This window comes from Pocillopora verrucosa, chromosome 2 (assembly GCF_036669915.1).
Source record: "Pocillopora verrucosa isolate sample1 chromosome 2, ASM3666991v2, whole genome shotgun sequence".
Taxonomy (NCBI): Eukaryota; Metazoa; Cnidaria; class Anthozoa; order Scleractinia; family Pocilloporidae; genus Pocillopora; species Pocillopora verrucosa.
Genome location: NC_089313.1, coordinates 4,170,753 through 4,188,635, shown reverse-complemented (window position 1 = coordinate 4,188,635; position 17,883 = coordinate 4,170,753). Strand labels below are relative to the sequence as shown.

General features: G+C 37.4%; 1 protein-coding gene across 1 annotated transcript; it reads right to left on the bottom strand.

Moving 5' to 3' along the window:
- Nucleotides 1-309: 309 nt before the first annotated feature.
- Nucleotides 310-17,275, bottom strand: LOC131792674 (probable ATP-dependent RNA helicase DDX43). The gene is made up of 24 exons (XM_059110084.2): nt 17,197-17,275; nt 14,855-15,479; nt 13,475-13,530; nt 12,522-12,654; nt 11,414-11,447; nt 10,739-10,821; nt 9,969-10,050; nt 9,285-9,388; nt 8,579-8,634; nt 8,064-8,117; nt 7,357-7,421; nt 7,060-7,170; nt 6,392-6,465; nt 5,531-5,598; nt 5,243-5,343; nt 4,695-4,782; nt 3,980-4,039; nt 3,532-3,599; nt 3,134-3,202; nt 2,670-2,777; nt 2,203-2,277; nt 1,708-1,795; nt 1,290-1,389; nt 310-868 (listed from the first exon to the last, which is right to left on the bottom strand). Exons 2-24 carry the CDS (start codon nt 15,273-15,275, stop codon nt 669-671), a joined length of 2,298 nt encoding a protein of 765 aa, XP_058966067.2. The 5' UTR covers nt 15,276-15,479; nt 17,197-17,275; the 3' UTR covers nt 310-668.
- Nucleotides 17,276-17,883: the final 608 nt, after the last annotated feature.

The following is a 17,883-nucleotide window of genomic DNA, read 5'->3' as shown; positions in this document are numbered from 1 at the left end:
TTGGAGTATTTGGATCAACTAATAATCCCCTAATTGATATTTTTCTGTATTCTCGTGAATTGTCTGCTCGATATTGTATTGATATTGTAAATTCTGTCTTGGTCACTTCTTTATCACCCATTACGACTGCGCAAAGTCTGTAATAATCGAACACTCGAATCAGCACGAACGTTAATATGAACTCAGCAATATTGGAAAAAAAAGAGGTCAAAAGTGTTCTTACTCTTCTTGTTTTCATAACAAATTCAAAATTACATAAATGTTGATAAGAAAAAAGGAGACTAGATTCTGATGGTAAAAAGGCTGGAAAAATAGCAATTATCTCAATGTAAAGTAATTTTCAACTCTGTTAAACGGTACAAAATTTGCAGTATGAGGCGGAAAGCCTCAAAACCGGAACTCAAGGATGGAACGATGCAAAATCTGCGGAGGACTGCAAACGAGGCAATGAAGGTTTTGGCTCGAGATTTTTTGAGCATTCACACCACAAAATAATTTTTGCACTGTGACAAACCATTGACGTCTTTTCGCCATTTCACTGACCACACCAAGGGGGAGGGTGGAAGCATACCTCCAAATTACAATCGTCATCTTTTATCCAGTGCGGTGACCTCGTTCCATTTCACCATGAGGGGAACTTTGGGTGTGTCTCGTTAGGCATACACCCCTCACCGAAATCCGTATCCCTGCTCCCAATAATCGTCGCGGTTTCCTCTTCGACCCCGCCCTCCCCGCCCTCCCCGCCCTCCCCGCCCTCCCCTTCCTCCACCACCGCCCCCTCGTCCTCTTTCTCGTCTCTCACCCCCTCCCTCGGGACATTCCCGGGCAAAGTGGCCACTCCCGCCACAATTGTAACAACCGTCACCGCCTGTGAAAGAGAGGAAGAAGATTCAGGTTATTGCTTGACACCAAGGTTGATATACAATGCAATCCCACATGAGGTTGATAGTAGGTAAAAATGACCATTTTTTTTTGTGGCTCAAAACAACCCTGTTTGGTTTTTAAATCCCTTCTCGTTTCGATCATGTCACATCCACCCACACGACAGCGTCTCATTAAAAAGTATCTGCTCTCGCTGGAGAGACAAAATCTGGCTATGAGGCATGGGCCTGAACTTAACCCAACTTGAAAAGATCCCGATAAAAAACCCTAAAGTTCGTTAACCGGCTCTAACCACAGACGGACAAATCTAGCAACGAGAAGCATTTTTCAATCTCTTTTGGGTGTTCGCTAGCTAGAACTTCAAACGTAAAACTGAGTGGTTTCCTCATGAATTAATAAGTGTGTACCTCTTCCTCCACTACCTCTCTCCCCCCTGTCGTTGTAACCATTGCGTTCACGGAATTCTTCATAGCGTTGCGCCATGTCCGCTAATTCATCGGGAACTTCCTATGATCAATGTAAGATTGGTCGAAAGGGGAAAATCAGGTTTTGGTGTTTATTAAACAAGTTAAAATTACTAAATTGGTAAATGTCTACAAAAGTTGTTCCGCGGTACATTTGGAAGGGGTCTTGGTGAGGGAGGTTATTTTATGATTTTATTACAGTTGTTGTGTTTGTTGTTGTTGTTGTTGTTGCTGTTTTATTTACTGCTGCCAAAATCTGCAGCAAAACATGGCGTAACTGCATTTATAACAAAGGATTTTGTTTCATGCGCACTTTGAAATATTGGAATTGACATTTGTGAGGAAAATTGACATCGATTACCTGATTGGCTTCCACCATGATACTAATGAGTTTGTGAGCCATTCTCCAGTCCTCTCGAGTCACAAAAGTAAGCGAAGTGCCTTTCTTACTACAAGAAGCAAAAAATTCGCGGACTAAATGCAAATTTGTTTCAGTTTTCAATGATCGAGTGAATGATCAATGAATGATCGAGACATGCTGCCCATAAGGATCAGGGTTGAATTTTATTTCTTCTCCCTTGTTGTTGAACATTTCCCTAAAAACTTCGTTCGGAAAATTTGGATTCTAACATCATGACGCCCTCCCAAGTTCATAATCTTTATCACATGTTTATCACATGAATTTTCTAAATAACTCTTTGAATTAAAGGATACATTCTTTAAAATTTCGATTTCTTGTAGCGCTTAACAAAACAAACCTCTCAGATAATTCCATGATACTCTTAATTCTCAAACAAAATCAGAGAATAAAAAAGATATTTGTTGGTGTGACTGTGCATGATACACCTTCACTCACCCTGCCCTTCCTGTGCGGCCAATACGATGAACGTAGTCCTCGATGTTTCGTGGGAAGTCAAAATTTAGCACACATCTGTTAGGAAAAAAATCGCACAACCGTTAAGATAAATTCTCATCATTTTTTGCACTATAAATGAAACAAACTACCAACAAAAACAAAATAAAAACGCCTAAAAATCTTAGTAACCGGCTCCAACAAAATTCCCTTTCGCAACAATGTTCATTTTCTGCTTGTGGTGTCCAATTCTATAAAACAAATGGTTCGTGGCTCGAATCCCCTCATTTGCCCTTGTCCCTACCCCTGAGGGTGTACAACAGGGAGTGAAAGTAGCATAGTAGGGAGGTCAAGACAAGGGCGGGCTTTTCCCGTTCCAGTCCCACATCTTTTATCTCCCACATTCTTCCCATTTTTTTCCCTTCCAATCCCTCGCGACACCCTTTGATGTCAAACTGAATAGAACTCACGTGACACCACGAATGTCCAATCCCCTGGAAGCTACGTCGGTTGCGATGAGGATTTTCGCCACGCCTGTCTTAAAATCATCTAGTGCTTGCTCGCGATCGATTTGTTCCCTGTAACATTGTCACAACTGTAAAAGTGACTACCTTGATAGTGGTTTAACAACAGAACACTATACACAGGCTTGTATATTGGAGGCTAACCATAGACAAACAGGTTTAGGAAAGAAGCATTTAACACATGAGCAAACTCAGTTCTCTCAATTACAAGTGAGATCAACGCACAAAATTTAAGGGCCGCGGTTCTTCGTGTAAGTTGAGATCTGCATGCAATGAGCGACTCAGACAGGGTTACAAAAAGGCTCCTTATGCTGACAAAGTAGTACTGAAAAATTCTTACCATAAAAGTTTACAAAACATGTAGCACAAGTAAAGAGAAGTTATATTTATGCTGGTAGCCACTGTCTTACCTGTCCCCATGTATGCACTGTACTCCTTGAATTCCAGACAACATAAAGTCACTCGCAATGTCATCGGCTCTATAAAAACAATTAATATAATAGACACGGGTAGGAGTCCGCTTTGAAGTTACAAACCTCTAAAAAAATTATTAACATTACTTCATGTACCTCACTTTAGAATTTCACCTGATCACTAATGCATCAGTAATAACGACACATCTCCTGGTATTATCGGGTCTTACCAAGAGGTCAAGAAAATGAAACTGTGAAAGTTTTAAAAAAGCCGAAACGTGTAGTGCCACAAGTACTTGTTATCGAGCGCAGCACCACAGTTTCTTTAGAAACATGCCCCCTGTATCTTTTTGTTATCTAACTGTTCAATTAGACAATTTTTGAGCAAAACTTACTTTATTTTCTTGCCCACGAAAATCAGCACTTTGTCACTCTCAGTCATTTGCGAGATAAAGTGAAGCGTCTGCGAAGACATGAGAGAACGCAATAACATTATTTTAAAGTCTATAAACGTTGCTTTCATGTCTATCGTGTTTATAGGGGGGAGACAAGATTATCAAGATTGTTTCGGTTTCAAAATCTTGTCCAATATCACGGATATTAAGATGATGAAGGAAGAGAGGAATTTCAGTGACGATGACGATGAAGACGGAATCTATGATGATGACACTGCTCTCTCTATCGCAGCCAACTATCAACCGTCAACATGTTCACACATCTATATCAATATTCAATGCCAAGGCATAAACTAAAGTAGAGTTCACCTTGTACAAAGTTCACGTAATTTATCTTAACGACACTTACTTTTTTCAGAAAACAAGAGAGATTAAGACTGGTACAAACCCTTTCTTTCTTTTCAGCTGGATCCAAAACCTCAACAAGCTGCGTAACATTGTGACAAGCCTAAAAACACAAATTTGCAAAGTCAGGGCAGAGCACAAAACAATTTTTTCGTAGGAGTGATTATTTTGAAAATTTTTCTTAGCTACTTTTCACATTTCCTCGTTGTCGATTTTTTTCAAGAAATGCGAGGGTTTTTAACCCTTTTATACAACCTAATGTCAGTATGCACATTCTCCTAACTATTCGCTATAAATTTTCGAAGATACGGATAAGGAGAATTTGTTTAAAAAATCTAGAACTTTTTCAGTTGGTGATCATGATCTTTATTCTCGTGACTTTAAAGTGTGATTCAGGAATGGTAGCGAGAGGAGAAATCAGATGCTGGTCACTCTTAAAGGGTTGAATTAACATCGCAACTGAGTCGCTAAAAATTTAACCATTTAAACCCAGAGAGTGACCAGCATGTAATTTCTCATTACAGTAGTACTGCTGAATCCTTCAGTAACATCATGAGAATAAAGGAAATGATCACAAACCTAAGAGCTTTGATTGATAAACAAATTCTCCTTATCAGTACCAAAGGAAAGTATAGAGAAGAGTCAGGAGAATATGTATGCTGATGTTAGGGTGTAAAGGGTAAATAAAAGCTGCGGACCTTCATTGTGTTCAAATAACGATAACATCACAAGGCCTTTCTCTAGCATGCTGTGCTTACATTCAAATCCAGTGATCCCACAAACACCCTCATGGGATCCTTCATGTACTGATCAGCCATTCTCTGGACACTTTTTGGCCAAGTTGCACTATAACAGAAGTGATCAACATTACAATCTCCTCACAGGAACATTAAATACATACAAGACAAGAAAAGAGAAAACAAGAAATCATCCTATGCAAAAAAATGTTCTCTCTGTAGTCTCTCTTCTCCTCTGAAAAGAGGAAATTGTGATATCCTAAACATAAACAAACAAATAAATAAATAAATAAATGAAGAGACAAAAAAAATGTCTAAAATAAATAAAACAAACTACAAGACAGCAAAACCTCAATAATTATGATACACATGAAAACTGCAATACACTTTTAATACTGCCACAGAGTTCAAGTCTGTTATAACAGTGATGTGTACTTATGCTTGTTGAAGTCAAATAATTATATAGTATACACATGTAAGTACCAAATATATTGACTGGCATTCAAGCCTTCCTTCAAGTCTACTTTGTGCTCAAGAGGAAAACCATGTGTGGGTATATGCACATGTACCTTGTCATAATTGTTTGCCTGTCCGGTCTGATATCAAGTAAAATTTTCCTGATTTCTGGTTCAAATCCCATATCAAGCATACGGTCTGCCTCATCAAGCACCTTCAACATCAAAGATATTATTTGTGACTTAAATATACAGCTGGGAGTGAAAACGGAAACTGTGAAAAGTGCCGTCTACTAAACCAGATCAGAACTTTCCATCGTCTACCGAGCAATCTCTAAGAGTGCAACTCTTGTAACTTTTATTAATGTATAAATCATACATTTCATTAAAAAAAAAACTTACCAGATAGGTGACACTTCTGACATCCATTATTTCATTCATAAGCAAATCATTCAATCGACCAGGAGTAGCTGATTAATAGAGAAAAACAATGTTTTCATATTGATCTACAAATTAACAAAATCACATTAGCTAAGAGAAAATATTCTTGAACTGCAAGTGATAATACAAAATGCAGCTACATACAGAATTTGATAATTGTGCTCTAAACACACATAAAAGAGAATTAAATTCAGCCTCCCCCGAGCAACCCATAGGCATTGGACTGTCAATTGTGAAATTTAAACCTTGCCTGTGTGGGGTGAGATATTTGAATGGGAACTATCAAGTCTTTCCAGCTGTATACACGTTTCTCCTTTTAATATGGAGTTTTTTTAAGGTAAAGAGTTTCCTTAAGTGAACAAATGGCTCAGAAGAAAAGGTCTGCAAAAAAGTCACCGTCACTGATCTTGCCTTTTATAAAAAAAATTGACCATCAAATCTGGCTTATGGACAGGGCATTTGACCACAACTTAGCCCAAGGGATGGGAATTCAAACTAATTGTGGAAAGGGTGTTGGAGATTTTAATTCATCAACACTTTACTCCTAAATGGATTACAACACCATCTAAGGATACTAGCATGCATTCCATCTGGCTTCGTGACAGTTTGCCCATATCCATTTATACTCCTGATTGGAAACAGGTGTTGTGAGAGCAAAGTAAACTTAAGAACAGAACATGTTGACCCAGCCAGGTATCATACACAGGCCTCTGGACACATACTGTAGTCCAGCACGCTTACCATGAGTCCACCATATCTCCTAAAGGGAAAAAGACTTAATGTGGCCACAGGATATCAAGGCAATAAAATTGATATCAGTACCTATAACAATCTCAACTCCTTTCTGAACCACTTGAATCTGTCCTTTTCTGCTTCCACCTCCATAAACACAGACACTATCAAAAACAATTTAAGTTTGCATGACTCAAGAAAAAAAACAAACAAACAAAACAAAAATACATGCTAAAGACTGAAAAATGAGCAGGTACAGTGTCAGGCTACCTCTTCACTCCACCCTCTCTGGAGTAAATAATCAGAGTCCTCCACAAGGAATCGAGCTCTAGAGCTTCATATTGCATGGTTCAATACTCTACCAGTGAGTTACAGAGAAACTATGGGTGAGCTAAGAAACATACTAGGTCCATATTAAACAAATGAATAAGCCGATAGGGGGTAAGTTTCTAAAAAAGCTCTGGTTCTGCATTTTGAGTGTTAGCACCCATTCCATTCACTCTGACAAAGGGCTAATGCTTGAAACATCAGCTTAGAAACTCTTAGAAACTCTAAATTGCATCATCAACTCTGATGATAAAACTAAATTATAATATTTGACAAACCTCCTGAGTACAGCAAGATATACATATTGAACAAGTATATGAAATTATTGTGATCTACACTGTTTACTTGGAGTAAATGTGGCCAAATTTAACATTCCAAGGGAAAAATACTTTATTTCTTGAAACTTTAAAATGGGAAAAAAATCTGCCAACCTTTTTATTCCCCTGTAATGAAATTTCTTAACTTCTGCTTCAATTTGCAAAGCAAGTTCTCGTGTGGGGGAAAGAACTAATACAGTAGGACCACCTCTTTCATTACGAGGCCTGAAATAAACAAAAAAACACCATAAGTTCCTTGCAACAGTGACAAATAGTTATAGTAATCTGTATTGTAGAAGCTTATAAATTTGGTTCTTAATTAATCAGTCAGTTTCGCCATGACAATAGTAGATGTTGGCCTCAAGTAACCTACAGTATATTCTGCCTATATTTACAAAGCTGTTTATTTACGTTTCTTGTCCATCAATATGAAGGAAAGCAGGAAGCAGAAAGGCCAATGTCTTTCCTGTACCTGTCTGTTGATGAAAACAAAGTCAAACAGATTTATAAACAGTTGTGCCACAGGAGAAACAAACAAAGAAACAGAGAACTAAAAAATACAGTAATATAAGTTGGCAGTTCAAATTTGCTTCCATACTATTTTGCAGCTTTAAAAAAAGTTTTCATGGCCTGGTCCTAGGTGGAGTTCCAAAGCTCTTGCATGTGCCACACATGAATCTGAAAACCCTGCAACTCCCTCAATCTGATTGTTAATTCTCCCTAACTTCTAGCTGTGCCACTACACATTTCTTTGTAAATTAGTTGAGAATTTGGAGTTACAGTAGGTCAAGAAAACAACTTCAGCTTAAGTATTGAGTATTTTTACCTTTTTTGCTTGAAAAAGTATAATATTATAGGGAGAGGTTACATGTTAATCATTTCTGGGAGTTAACAGGTTAACTCAGAACACATACTTGTTGTATTGCAACTCAAACATAATTATAATTTGTTTTAAAATATGTGTAGGAAACAGTTTATAACATGAAAAAGGTTCCTGTCAGCAACAACAGACTTTAATCCTATCTAGGACAGGCACCATAAAACTTGATCTAGCTGCAATCACTAATGAGCCATGGGCTGAAAGGGCTTAACAAATAAGGAGTAGACTTTTGGCTCACCTGAGCAATCCCTATCAAGTCCATCCCTGACATGATTACTGGCCAGGACTGGCACTGTTCAAAAAGAAAAAAAAATCCAAAACTCCACATGCATATTTTCAGTGGTTGCAATAAAACATGGTACAAATGGGTAGTTTAGAATGGCAATTGATTAGTTTTTAAAGGCTTGGATTGTCTTTATTTCACAAAAAACGTCTAGGTTCCCTTAAGAAGTTTGAAGTTCTAGACTCTTACAGTTACATTTTCCAACATTTTAATAAGGTTTACTTCAATTAATGCTTTCTTTATTATTCCTCAGAGTCAGACATTATTAGTAAATATGATGAATAGGAAAATATTATACTCGTATTTAGGCTACAAGCAGGAAGTCAGCGAATTACATATACAAGCAGTTAAATCTACATTGTAGTTGCTACCCAGCTGTTATTAAAAATGCATAATTATGATCTAATACAAGCTTATCACATGGATAATTTGACCTGAGACAAGTAGTGCCGAAACAGTATTTAAAATACCTGAATAGGTGATGGTCTGACAAATCCTGCTTTCTTCATTTCTTCCATGATTTCAGCTGTAACAAAAACAAATTGAAATCAAAAACACCTTTAGTTTGGTAAAAGGAGAATGAATCAATAGTAAGTTTGCTTTTTCCTGTAAAAAATCCTCATTTGCTTCAGGGTCTTAACCCTTTAACTCCCAGGATCTAATTCTTAATTCTCCTCTCTGGCTGCTAGACAATTCCTTGTAGGATAGTTACAAGAATTTGGTGTTTGATCAAGTTAAAAACTTCTACTTGATAAGCTGGAGTATTCTCATTACCTGTTTGCTGGATAATGTATGGATATTATAGGGAGAGGTTACATGTTAATCACTTCTGGGAGTTAAAGGGTTAAGTCCTTACACAAGCTCTTCCAATTTACAAGTTCTCAAAGCAGATTTGTGCAAAATATTCATATTGATATCAGAATTTTATAACATCCCTATACATGAAAACCTGACAAAAATACATCAAACAGATAGAATTAACTCAAATCTAAATGTAATTCAATTTTCTTGACATTCTTTGCATCTTTGTGGATTCTTTTAATACCACTAGATTTAATTCAATTCATAAATTTAGAAATGGTTGTAGAGCTAAAGTAACCTTTTATCCTTCCACACTATGGAGCACAATCATCACATTGTCAAATTTGAAAAAAGGCATACAATGAGATAACTCACGATAATCAGCATAAGCTTCGGCAAATGTTGTAACAGGGTTTGGAATACTACGGTCCTGAATGGATTCCCCATAATTTTCTACCATGATTCTATTATTATCCAATCTAAAAGGTGAGGAAAGAATAGTTATTTGTTTAATAATATAATTCTTACAAACCGTTTAAGACCAAGTAGGGATAGAGGCCTACTGTGTTGAAGATATTTAAGGCCTGAAATATAACCGTGATAGCTCCATCACCTGTACATCACATGCAGCAAAGATATCACTTAAAGAGGTTGATCAACCAGTAAAGCTGATACATGTACATGTAAATGTAAAGCAAGTCTCTTGAGATTTCAAGTACAGTTCAATTTTGTACATCAGTGCCAGTTAAGGAAGTAATCCTGTTAGACCCCTTTACACCCTCAGACCATTAAGCATATTCTCCATACTGTTCTCTCTAAATTTCCTATAGTATTGACAAGGAGAGTCTTTTTAACAACTAAGAGATTCTTTAAATTAGTTGCTGATCTTTACCTATATTCTCATGATCTAAACGTTTGATTTAGTAGTGATAATGTATAGCAAAAATGAAAACCAGTCACTCTTGGAAGTAAAGAGTTAACAGCTTACAAAAATTTTATGTTACCATTATGACAGCTTGCTTTTCCACAGACAGTTTGATAAACTCCACACATTCTTACCTAAATTTCTCCACTTCTTCATCAGCCATGTTTGTAATCGATGGCTGCTCTCTGTAAAATACTTTCTTGATGGGTGGTAAATCTGAATATCAAACAATACAACAGTATAAAACTTAAAATCAATCAAGATATTAAAATGGTGATGAAGAGGCATGGATATAAAACCTAACCATTCACCAAGGTGCAGCATATGTTTCATTATATGTGAATAGAGCTTGATAAAAAATAAATTTGAGAAACAGAAAAATTATAACAATTTTAAAAATGATTACTGGGCAACAAATAGACTTTGTTTATTGTAATTCTTGTATTCCTTTGCATAGACTTTCTAATTGATAAGAAAGGTATGTTTTCTGCAAGCAAGATTTCTTCAATAATAATTCATGAAACAATAAGTAATTGTATATCTCAGTTAGTAAGTGCACTATGATTTGCCACTTTAGGGGGCCATATTTCACTGTACAGCCTGCTGATTTCAAAAGCTTGTTTGAACTAAAATATTTCCCATGTTTGAACCCAGAGATAAAATATTTGTAGCTTCTACAAATCTCATTGACTCCATTTTCTCAGTCTGTATTGCAAGTTACAGAGGCATATCTTTTAGGCCAAGGCCATAAATCTGATTGAAAAAAGGATTTCCAAAACTTACAGAACTGACCTTGACCTTGCGTAAGAAGAGGAAGTACATTAAATATTAAATTACTAACAGTACATGCCATTCAAGGAGCGAGGATCAGCACTAGTCAACAAGGTTAAATTTAGTATGATACCTGCCCATCTTGCAGCTTCCTTTTCTTCCTGTTCTGAACGAAGCTTTGCCCAAGGAATACGTTTGGGCTTAACCGGTTGGGAACTGAAGATAGAGATGCAAGGCAATTTTCAGGGATGCAGAAGGTTTCTGTTTCAAGCTTTATTACATACATTTTGAAATTGATAGTGATCCTTGCAATCTGATTGGCTCACATTGGTGCAACTTATTCACAAATTGCACCATTTTTGCTCCAAATCACATCTTTGTCTCAGCCTATCAAAAACCTCTATTAAAACACAACAACCAATCACATTTCAAGGTTTGTTCACATAAACCAATCAAATTAGAGGAAAATGAAACACAATTTTCAAGTTTTATAAACCAGCTCAGCACTAAATCAATAAAATATTTCAATTCAACAACTACAAAAATCCTGTATTTGAGCAGCTGAATTTTGCTATTCACAATGGATGTAATAATTGAACCAGCGCTGCATGCTTGTTCAACTTTGAAATCACTTGTATGATTTCAGATCACAATGCACTCTACTCAGTTCAATTACCATTATTAATCCATGGTGCTCATAGGGCAAATCAGTACGCACAAGAGGTGATGCAAAAATTTCAAGAGTGATCAAAAAAATACAAAAAACCATCTTATTGCTGAGATAAAGCTTTTAATGTTAAAAACAAACCTTTCATCTGAAGTACCATTTTGAATGGATAGACCTGAATAATTAAGACAGATAAAACATATTATTACTGACAGTGACATGAAAAGGTCAAAAGATATGTCTGTACTCAAACCCAGAGGCCCATGTAGCCATCACCATCAATGACATTTGTCTTTCCTATTACCGTAAAAACCCGCAGATAAGCCACACCTACAGATAAGCCGCACTCTTAATTTAGCAGCTCAAATTTTGGGAAAAAAGATTTTTGAACGAAATCAAAAGAAATCCAAAGTTGAGTCTCGAGAAGTCTTCTTCATTCACTGTTCATCAAACGTAAACTTACTATTTACATTGCAATGGAAAATACTTCAAAGTCTTACCCACAATTTTAGCACTTCAATATAATGGACATTGTTCCTACCAACTTTGACATACGATTGATCTTTTTCTGGTATTTGTTGACAGGAATTTCTTCATTCAACACAGTTTTTCCATAGATTTTTGAATTACAACAAAAATGTGAGCAGAACATTCGAAGCTTAGTAACCCAGGCATTAGATCAGATGTGACAGACATTGGCATCTACATTCATGACACCTTTTTCAAATGTTCCTGCAGATAAGCAGCACCCACAATTTCTAGCAACGATTTTTGGAGAAAAGATGCGGCTTATCTGCGGGTTTTTAAGGTATATATACTGCAAATAGATTCTATGTTACTCTGAGTCTTTACATTAAATTAATAGATCATAGCATGCATCCACATGTGGTAAGAACATATTCTTGTTCTTGTTCTTGCTGTAACAATACCTTGACATCAAATGTGATCTATCACTGAAGAGATACATAGCAACAAAGTGACCAGCTCCCAGTTGGCTTGTTAGCTCAGTTGGTAGAGCACTGCACTGGTATCGCAGAGGTCATGGGTTCAAATCCTGTACAGGCCTAAATTTGTTTCAGCCTTTTTTGTTACTACTGCTCAAGTAGTGTTCATTACTGTGAAGATCATTTTCCAATTCATTTTGTACAACCACAGTTCACATATAAGATTTTCATATATTTACAGTCAACACGGAATATATTTGTTGAGTAGAGCTCATTCATTTAATGATATTGAGAGCTGGTCATACCTCCCATGTTGTTTGTTACTGATGAATCAGGACCAATAATCTGTTCAATCATTTCTTTAGCTTTTTTAATTTGGTCTTCACTGCCAGAAATTTCTACTGGGGTCTCTGAATAAGTAGCATCATCCTTTTTCACCTGCCATTGAAATAATTGATAGTATTCAGCGCAGAGAAATGGACAAGAACATCCAGTTTTCATTACAACATTGAAAACTATGTTTCACAGTTCTAAAACTAGAGAACTCGACTTATTTTCCTCTGAAAATAAGTCAAGACCATATTTCAAATATTTTAGAGAAATTAAAGTTTTTGGGTTGACGTCACCCTTGACATAGCTGTGGCAATTGTCTACGATTTGGTAGCAGACTTTCAGGTGACTTACTGGAAAAAAAACAGTGGAATAAGGCCTTAACCCTTTAACAATAATATCACTATGCATATTCTCCAAACTGTTCTCTATACATTTTCTAAGGTGCAGACAAGGAGAACTTGTTTAACAATTAAGAGCTTCTTAAGTTGGTGATCATTTCCTTTCTTCTTGCGACCTGAATGTGGTAGATAGATATATAGATAGATAGATAGACTGTTTATTCACAAATACATCGCAGTCATGCGTATTTCACAGAGAAATATATAAATAGGCAAATGTTAAAACTAATCACAAACATATGTACACGATATAAAAATATAAGTATCTAATGGGATTAAAATATGTATAGTTACTAGCTAAGTACTACGCATTGTTTGTTGCTAGGCAATGTATGATTCAAGGGTGACATTGCTGGTCGCTGTAAGAAGTCAAAGGCCTTAAGTGACTTTTCACTCATCATCAAGTTCTTCTTGTGTTTTGCATGAATATACAGGGAAAATTTGGAAAGAGAAAATAACAGTATATCACAACTCACTTTGAGCTTATATCCAATCATTCTTTCAACTGTTACTACCTTTTTACACACCTTAATGTAAGCTCCACTTTCACTCTGAATTTCTCTTATCTTTTGGCCACCTTTGCCTGATAAGGAAATAAATCAATCAATCAATATTTTTAATGGTAACTTAACCCAAAGTAAGTTTAATAACTATCAAAAGCAAACATAATAGAAGAGGTAGTAAATTATACGATTTATCATTAAATAAAGAAAGAAGCGGGAACTTTGCTATATTTGTAAGCAAGGGGAAGATAAAAACCCTGATGAAACATACCACTCCAAAAGATCAAATTGTTAATTCTCCCCTCTAGCTGCTACACATTTCTTCATAAATTAGTTGCAAGAATTTGGTGTTAGATAAAGATAAAAACTTCTACCTGATAAGTTTGAGCATTCTCTTAACCTGTTTGCTGAATAAAATATGGATTTTATAGGGAGAAGATCAATGTTAAACATTTCTGGAAGTAAAAGGGTTAACCTATGGAGATTAAAACCTCAGAGCTTCCCTTGTGCATAACTGAGGTGGTCAACTAGCAGGTATTTAAGCAGCAGTAAACATGCATGTTGTGAGGGAAGACAAGAAGGCTTCCCACCCCAGCCCTCTAAATACAAACAAATAAATAATGATATTGCCAGACACGCTCATTGAAAGTTGAAATAAAATTCCTGTATATTCTATAGTAGTTAATACGTCAATCAAAGTCTCAACATCTCACCTCTCCCACAACCCCTCAGTAACCCCCCTTGCATTTGAAATTTTGCAGATTGGTTTGTTCAAATTCTTTTCCCTCTGGCCCAGAATTGTGTGTGAATGCCCTGCCCCAAGGTTTGGATATAATGGTTAATTTTTTGTAAAAGCCAAGATCAGCAACATTGACTTTCTTACAGACCTTTTCCTCTGAAAATCTGAACTCTTTCCTTTAGAACAAGTGTATCCTGGTTCAAATTCCCCACTCCCCCCAGTTCTGGCACAAAGGTGGGGGGGGGGGTGTGTGTGGGGATGTTGAAGCTTTAAATTGATGCTTAACCCCAGCATGTACTTAACATAAAAGAAGAGCAGTTGACTTTAAGTGCAATGGTAAAATGCAGGAGGGGGGTTTTATTTCAGCAACAGACCCTCCTTCTCCTCCCCCCCCCCCACCCAAGGATGTCGGAATCTTAATCTGGAGCTTCAACTGTTTGTCAGCTCCATATGGAGAGTGCTAACTAATCCTTGCATTTTTTAGCGGCTTTTTATTGAAATGTTCACAGGACCTCACTTTGTCCGATTCTATGACAAAATTCGAACTCCATAAGTAAAAACCTTAGCAATTATTTATGTGGAGTGTGCACAAAGTCAAAGGTGTATATGTCTTTGGAGATACAACGAGCTAAAATACAAGATTAATCCACGTTTCATTTCCTTACCAATGATATAGCGCACATCATCTGAGGGCACCATAATCTCAGTACTATTTCTTTCACGCTCATTTCCTCGAGAATAATCCCTGTTTCTCCTATCTTGCCAGCCATCATCTTCGCGGCTGCCTCTCCACGAGCGACCCCCACGTGCGAATTGTTTGCCACCAAACCCGCTTTCTCCTCCACTGAAACCTCTAAAGCTCCCACGTTCGGAATAATCATTCCTCTTTCCTGGGCTTGAGTACTCTTCTCTTGCATTTCCAAATCGATTTGCCTTCCCTCGTCCAAAGCCGGGTCGCCTACCATCAGAAAAATTTTCCTCGACGTTCTCGACATAGGAATTGTGCCATCCTCTCCCGCTAGGTGGATTATACACATTCTGAGGAGTGCTCCTGGAATCGTCTGCGTCTTCTTCCCAGTCGCTCATTTTCGCAGAAGCATATGTTTATTGGAGCTGCAGAAGGAGAATATCTAGCCTGAAAGTATTGTTGAAGGACACTGTTGCGCTAACCGCGGAGCCGCCATGACTGTTTGTATTGTCGCACGGGTTCATGGGATAGACAAGGCCCAGTCCTAAACATCCCCTTCTGTCGCACGTCCAAGAGAGTTCTCCTGAATGCGATATGTAACCCTGCTGACGAAAATACGTTATGATCTTGTCTCCTTTGACCATAGTAAAGAGGAGACAAAAATTGTTTCCTCATAATTTACTCTGAACTAAATGTATGGTGTAACGATTTTGACATCACATCCTGTTTCATTGTGGCAAGTTTTTATAACGGGACATTTCCTTTCGATAGCCCCGGTTGTTCGAAGCTTTGATAACGCTATCCATCCGATACCGGTGTATAGCGCAGTACGTTTTGTAATCACTTATCCGCTAGATAGCAATTTATCAGTTGGATGGCGTTATCCGCCCTTTATCAGTTGGGCCCTGAGCAGTATCTTCTCCCCTCCCCTCTCTCCCCCCCCCCCCCCCCCGGAGGAAAGATAGGAGATCGAAGAGAAAAACTGTTAGAACAACAGGGGAAAAGAGACTTGCGCCTTGCCTCCGGTTCCCATCTCTTTTACTCCAGCATGCCACGCATGTACGCGTGCGCAAGAAGAGCCAAGCAAGAACTAAGTAGGGGCGTGGTCCTCTTTCGACAAACCCAAACAAACAGTGCCCACATTTTTCTGTAACATGTAGCCTATAACATCACGATTACACTTACTTTTGTCTAATTTTAGTCCCACTTAAGTACTCGTGCGAAGCGTATGGGATAAAAGGCGTCTACGCCAAGAAATAAAAGAAAGGTGATTAATGAAGATCTACTAGGATTTACCAAAAACTGGAAAAGCCGAAGAAAAAAAATGATAATGGGTGTAGAAATTCTATTTCGTTTTTAAATTTCAAATTACAATTTTTCTCTTCTTAATTCCTGTCCCCACTTTGCATTGTCCTCATATTTACGCGTGGCGCGCGTGATTTTACAAATTAGCAAATCACGTCAAAGAACTCTTACCTTGACATTGCAAAACTGACGTGGACACTTTTCGCTTATTTTGCTTGTTTTTTTTCAATGAGTTTAAATAATTGTTTTTAGACTTTCGTTCGCGTAAATTTAATACCTCTTTGTTTGTGATTTTAAGAAGTTTTGGAGTTTTAATTTCAGCCAGATGTTGTGGTTCATTTAATAAGTTTAATACATATTTTCCGGCGGAGTTTGGACTCTAGCCCTTTTTTCGTAAATTGATATTTTACAATGAGGATATCAAGAATTGTAGCAGAGGAGATGGATCACTGGAAAATAGGAACAGGGTGCAGAGAGGGAAAGTGTTAAGAATAAACGATAACAAGTAACATGAGTTTAGTGGGATTATTCCACCAAACTTCAATTAAATCCCTGCCCCAAAGTTCTTCTGTAAATAAAGAGGCGGTAATTCCACTTACAAGACCAAGGTCAAGGTGAAATGGGTCACGTCCAAATAACCCGGTGATTTTCCTTTGGCACTCTATAAAAGCTTGCAAACGCGACTTTTGGATACAAGATCTAAGGAAAAAAATAGTTTCACGGCACGCAAGGACATTAAGAATTGTTGTAGTCAGGTTACACTATTTTGGCAATACTCGTGCAACCTCCTGGGAGGTTTGATAAATGTTCTTGGGTTATTATGACTATTATAGTTAATGGATCAAGTTTAGACGGATAAAAGCGGATTTTTTTCATCCAATTTTTTTTTGTTTCTCGACCAGATCTATTCCTTAGAGATATTACGCAAGTGAAGGGGGTTATTGCTGTTTATTCGTTGAAAAATATATTGCGTGCTATGGGACGATGAGTTAGCATTTCCGCTTTTGTACTTACGTCATAGACCCGTGAATTGTGGTAGATAACCAGGTCGTCAACGAAAGACATGGAGAAGCTGAACTCTTCCAAAACCCCACCTGCATCTACAAAAAATAAATTCTAATAAAAACAAGGGATTATACAGATTTTCGAAACTCGTGCAGGTTTATTGTATAGCTATTAAGGGAGTGTTGGGTAAACATCTGCGCCAGAGCTATGAAAATTCGGGAAAATTAAATAATAAAGAGGGATGTTTTTTCGTCTTGTCACGAGCGTGGGACAAAGAAAAAAAATTCTGAGTCCCCGTGAGGAATCGAACCTCAGACCTTTGCGTTCCGCGCTCCGATGCTCTACCACTGAGCCATGACACGCGTCCTGCCTACTGCCAGGATCAGCAATGTCGATAGCGTAATGTTTGTTGACAGAAATTAGATGGATGGTAAGTTTTGAGCCCGGTAATAGTTGTAACTTGTTCTGCGGGAACCGGTTTGGACCCAGAAATTCCGATATACAAGCCTCATACGGGAGCCAAACTGAATTCCACCGATTTCTAGCTTGGCACGTTTTAGCAAGCGATACGTGACCCTAAAGAGGTAGAAAACTTACACAAAAACCGCATGGATCTTTTATTAGAAACAACAAATTAAAAAAACGACAAAAAGATAATCTTTCTTTGAATATTCATAAACGTTTATTTGCGATCAA

Excerpts from the sequence above, each read along its gene's own strand:
- LOC131792674 (XM_059110084.2), bottom strand. The coding sequence starts at position 15,275 with ATGAGCGACTGGGAAGAAGACGCAGACGATTCCAGGAGCACTCCTCAG. Across the intron at positions 12,655-13,474 it reads AAAGTGGAGCTTACATTAAG|GTGAAAAAGGATGATGCTAC; the intron begins GTGTGTAAAAAG and ends TTTCAATGGCAG. Across the intron at positions 7,171-7,356 it reads CATATTGATGGACAAGAAAC|GCCTCGTAATGAAAGAGGTG; the intron begins GTAAATAAACAG and ends TGTTTATTTCAG.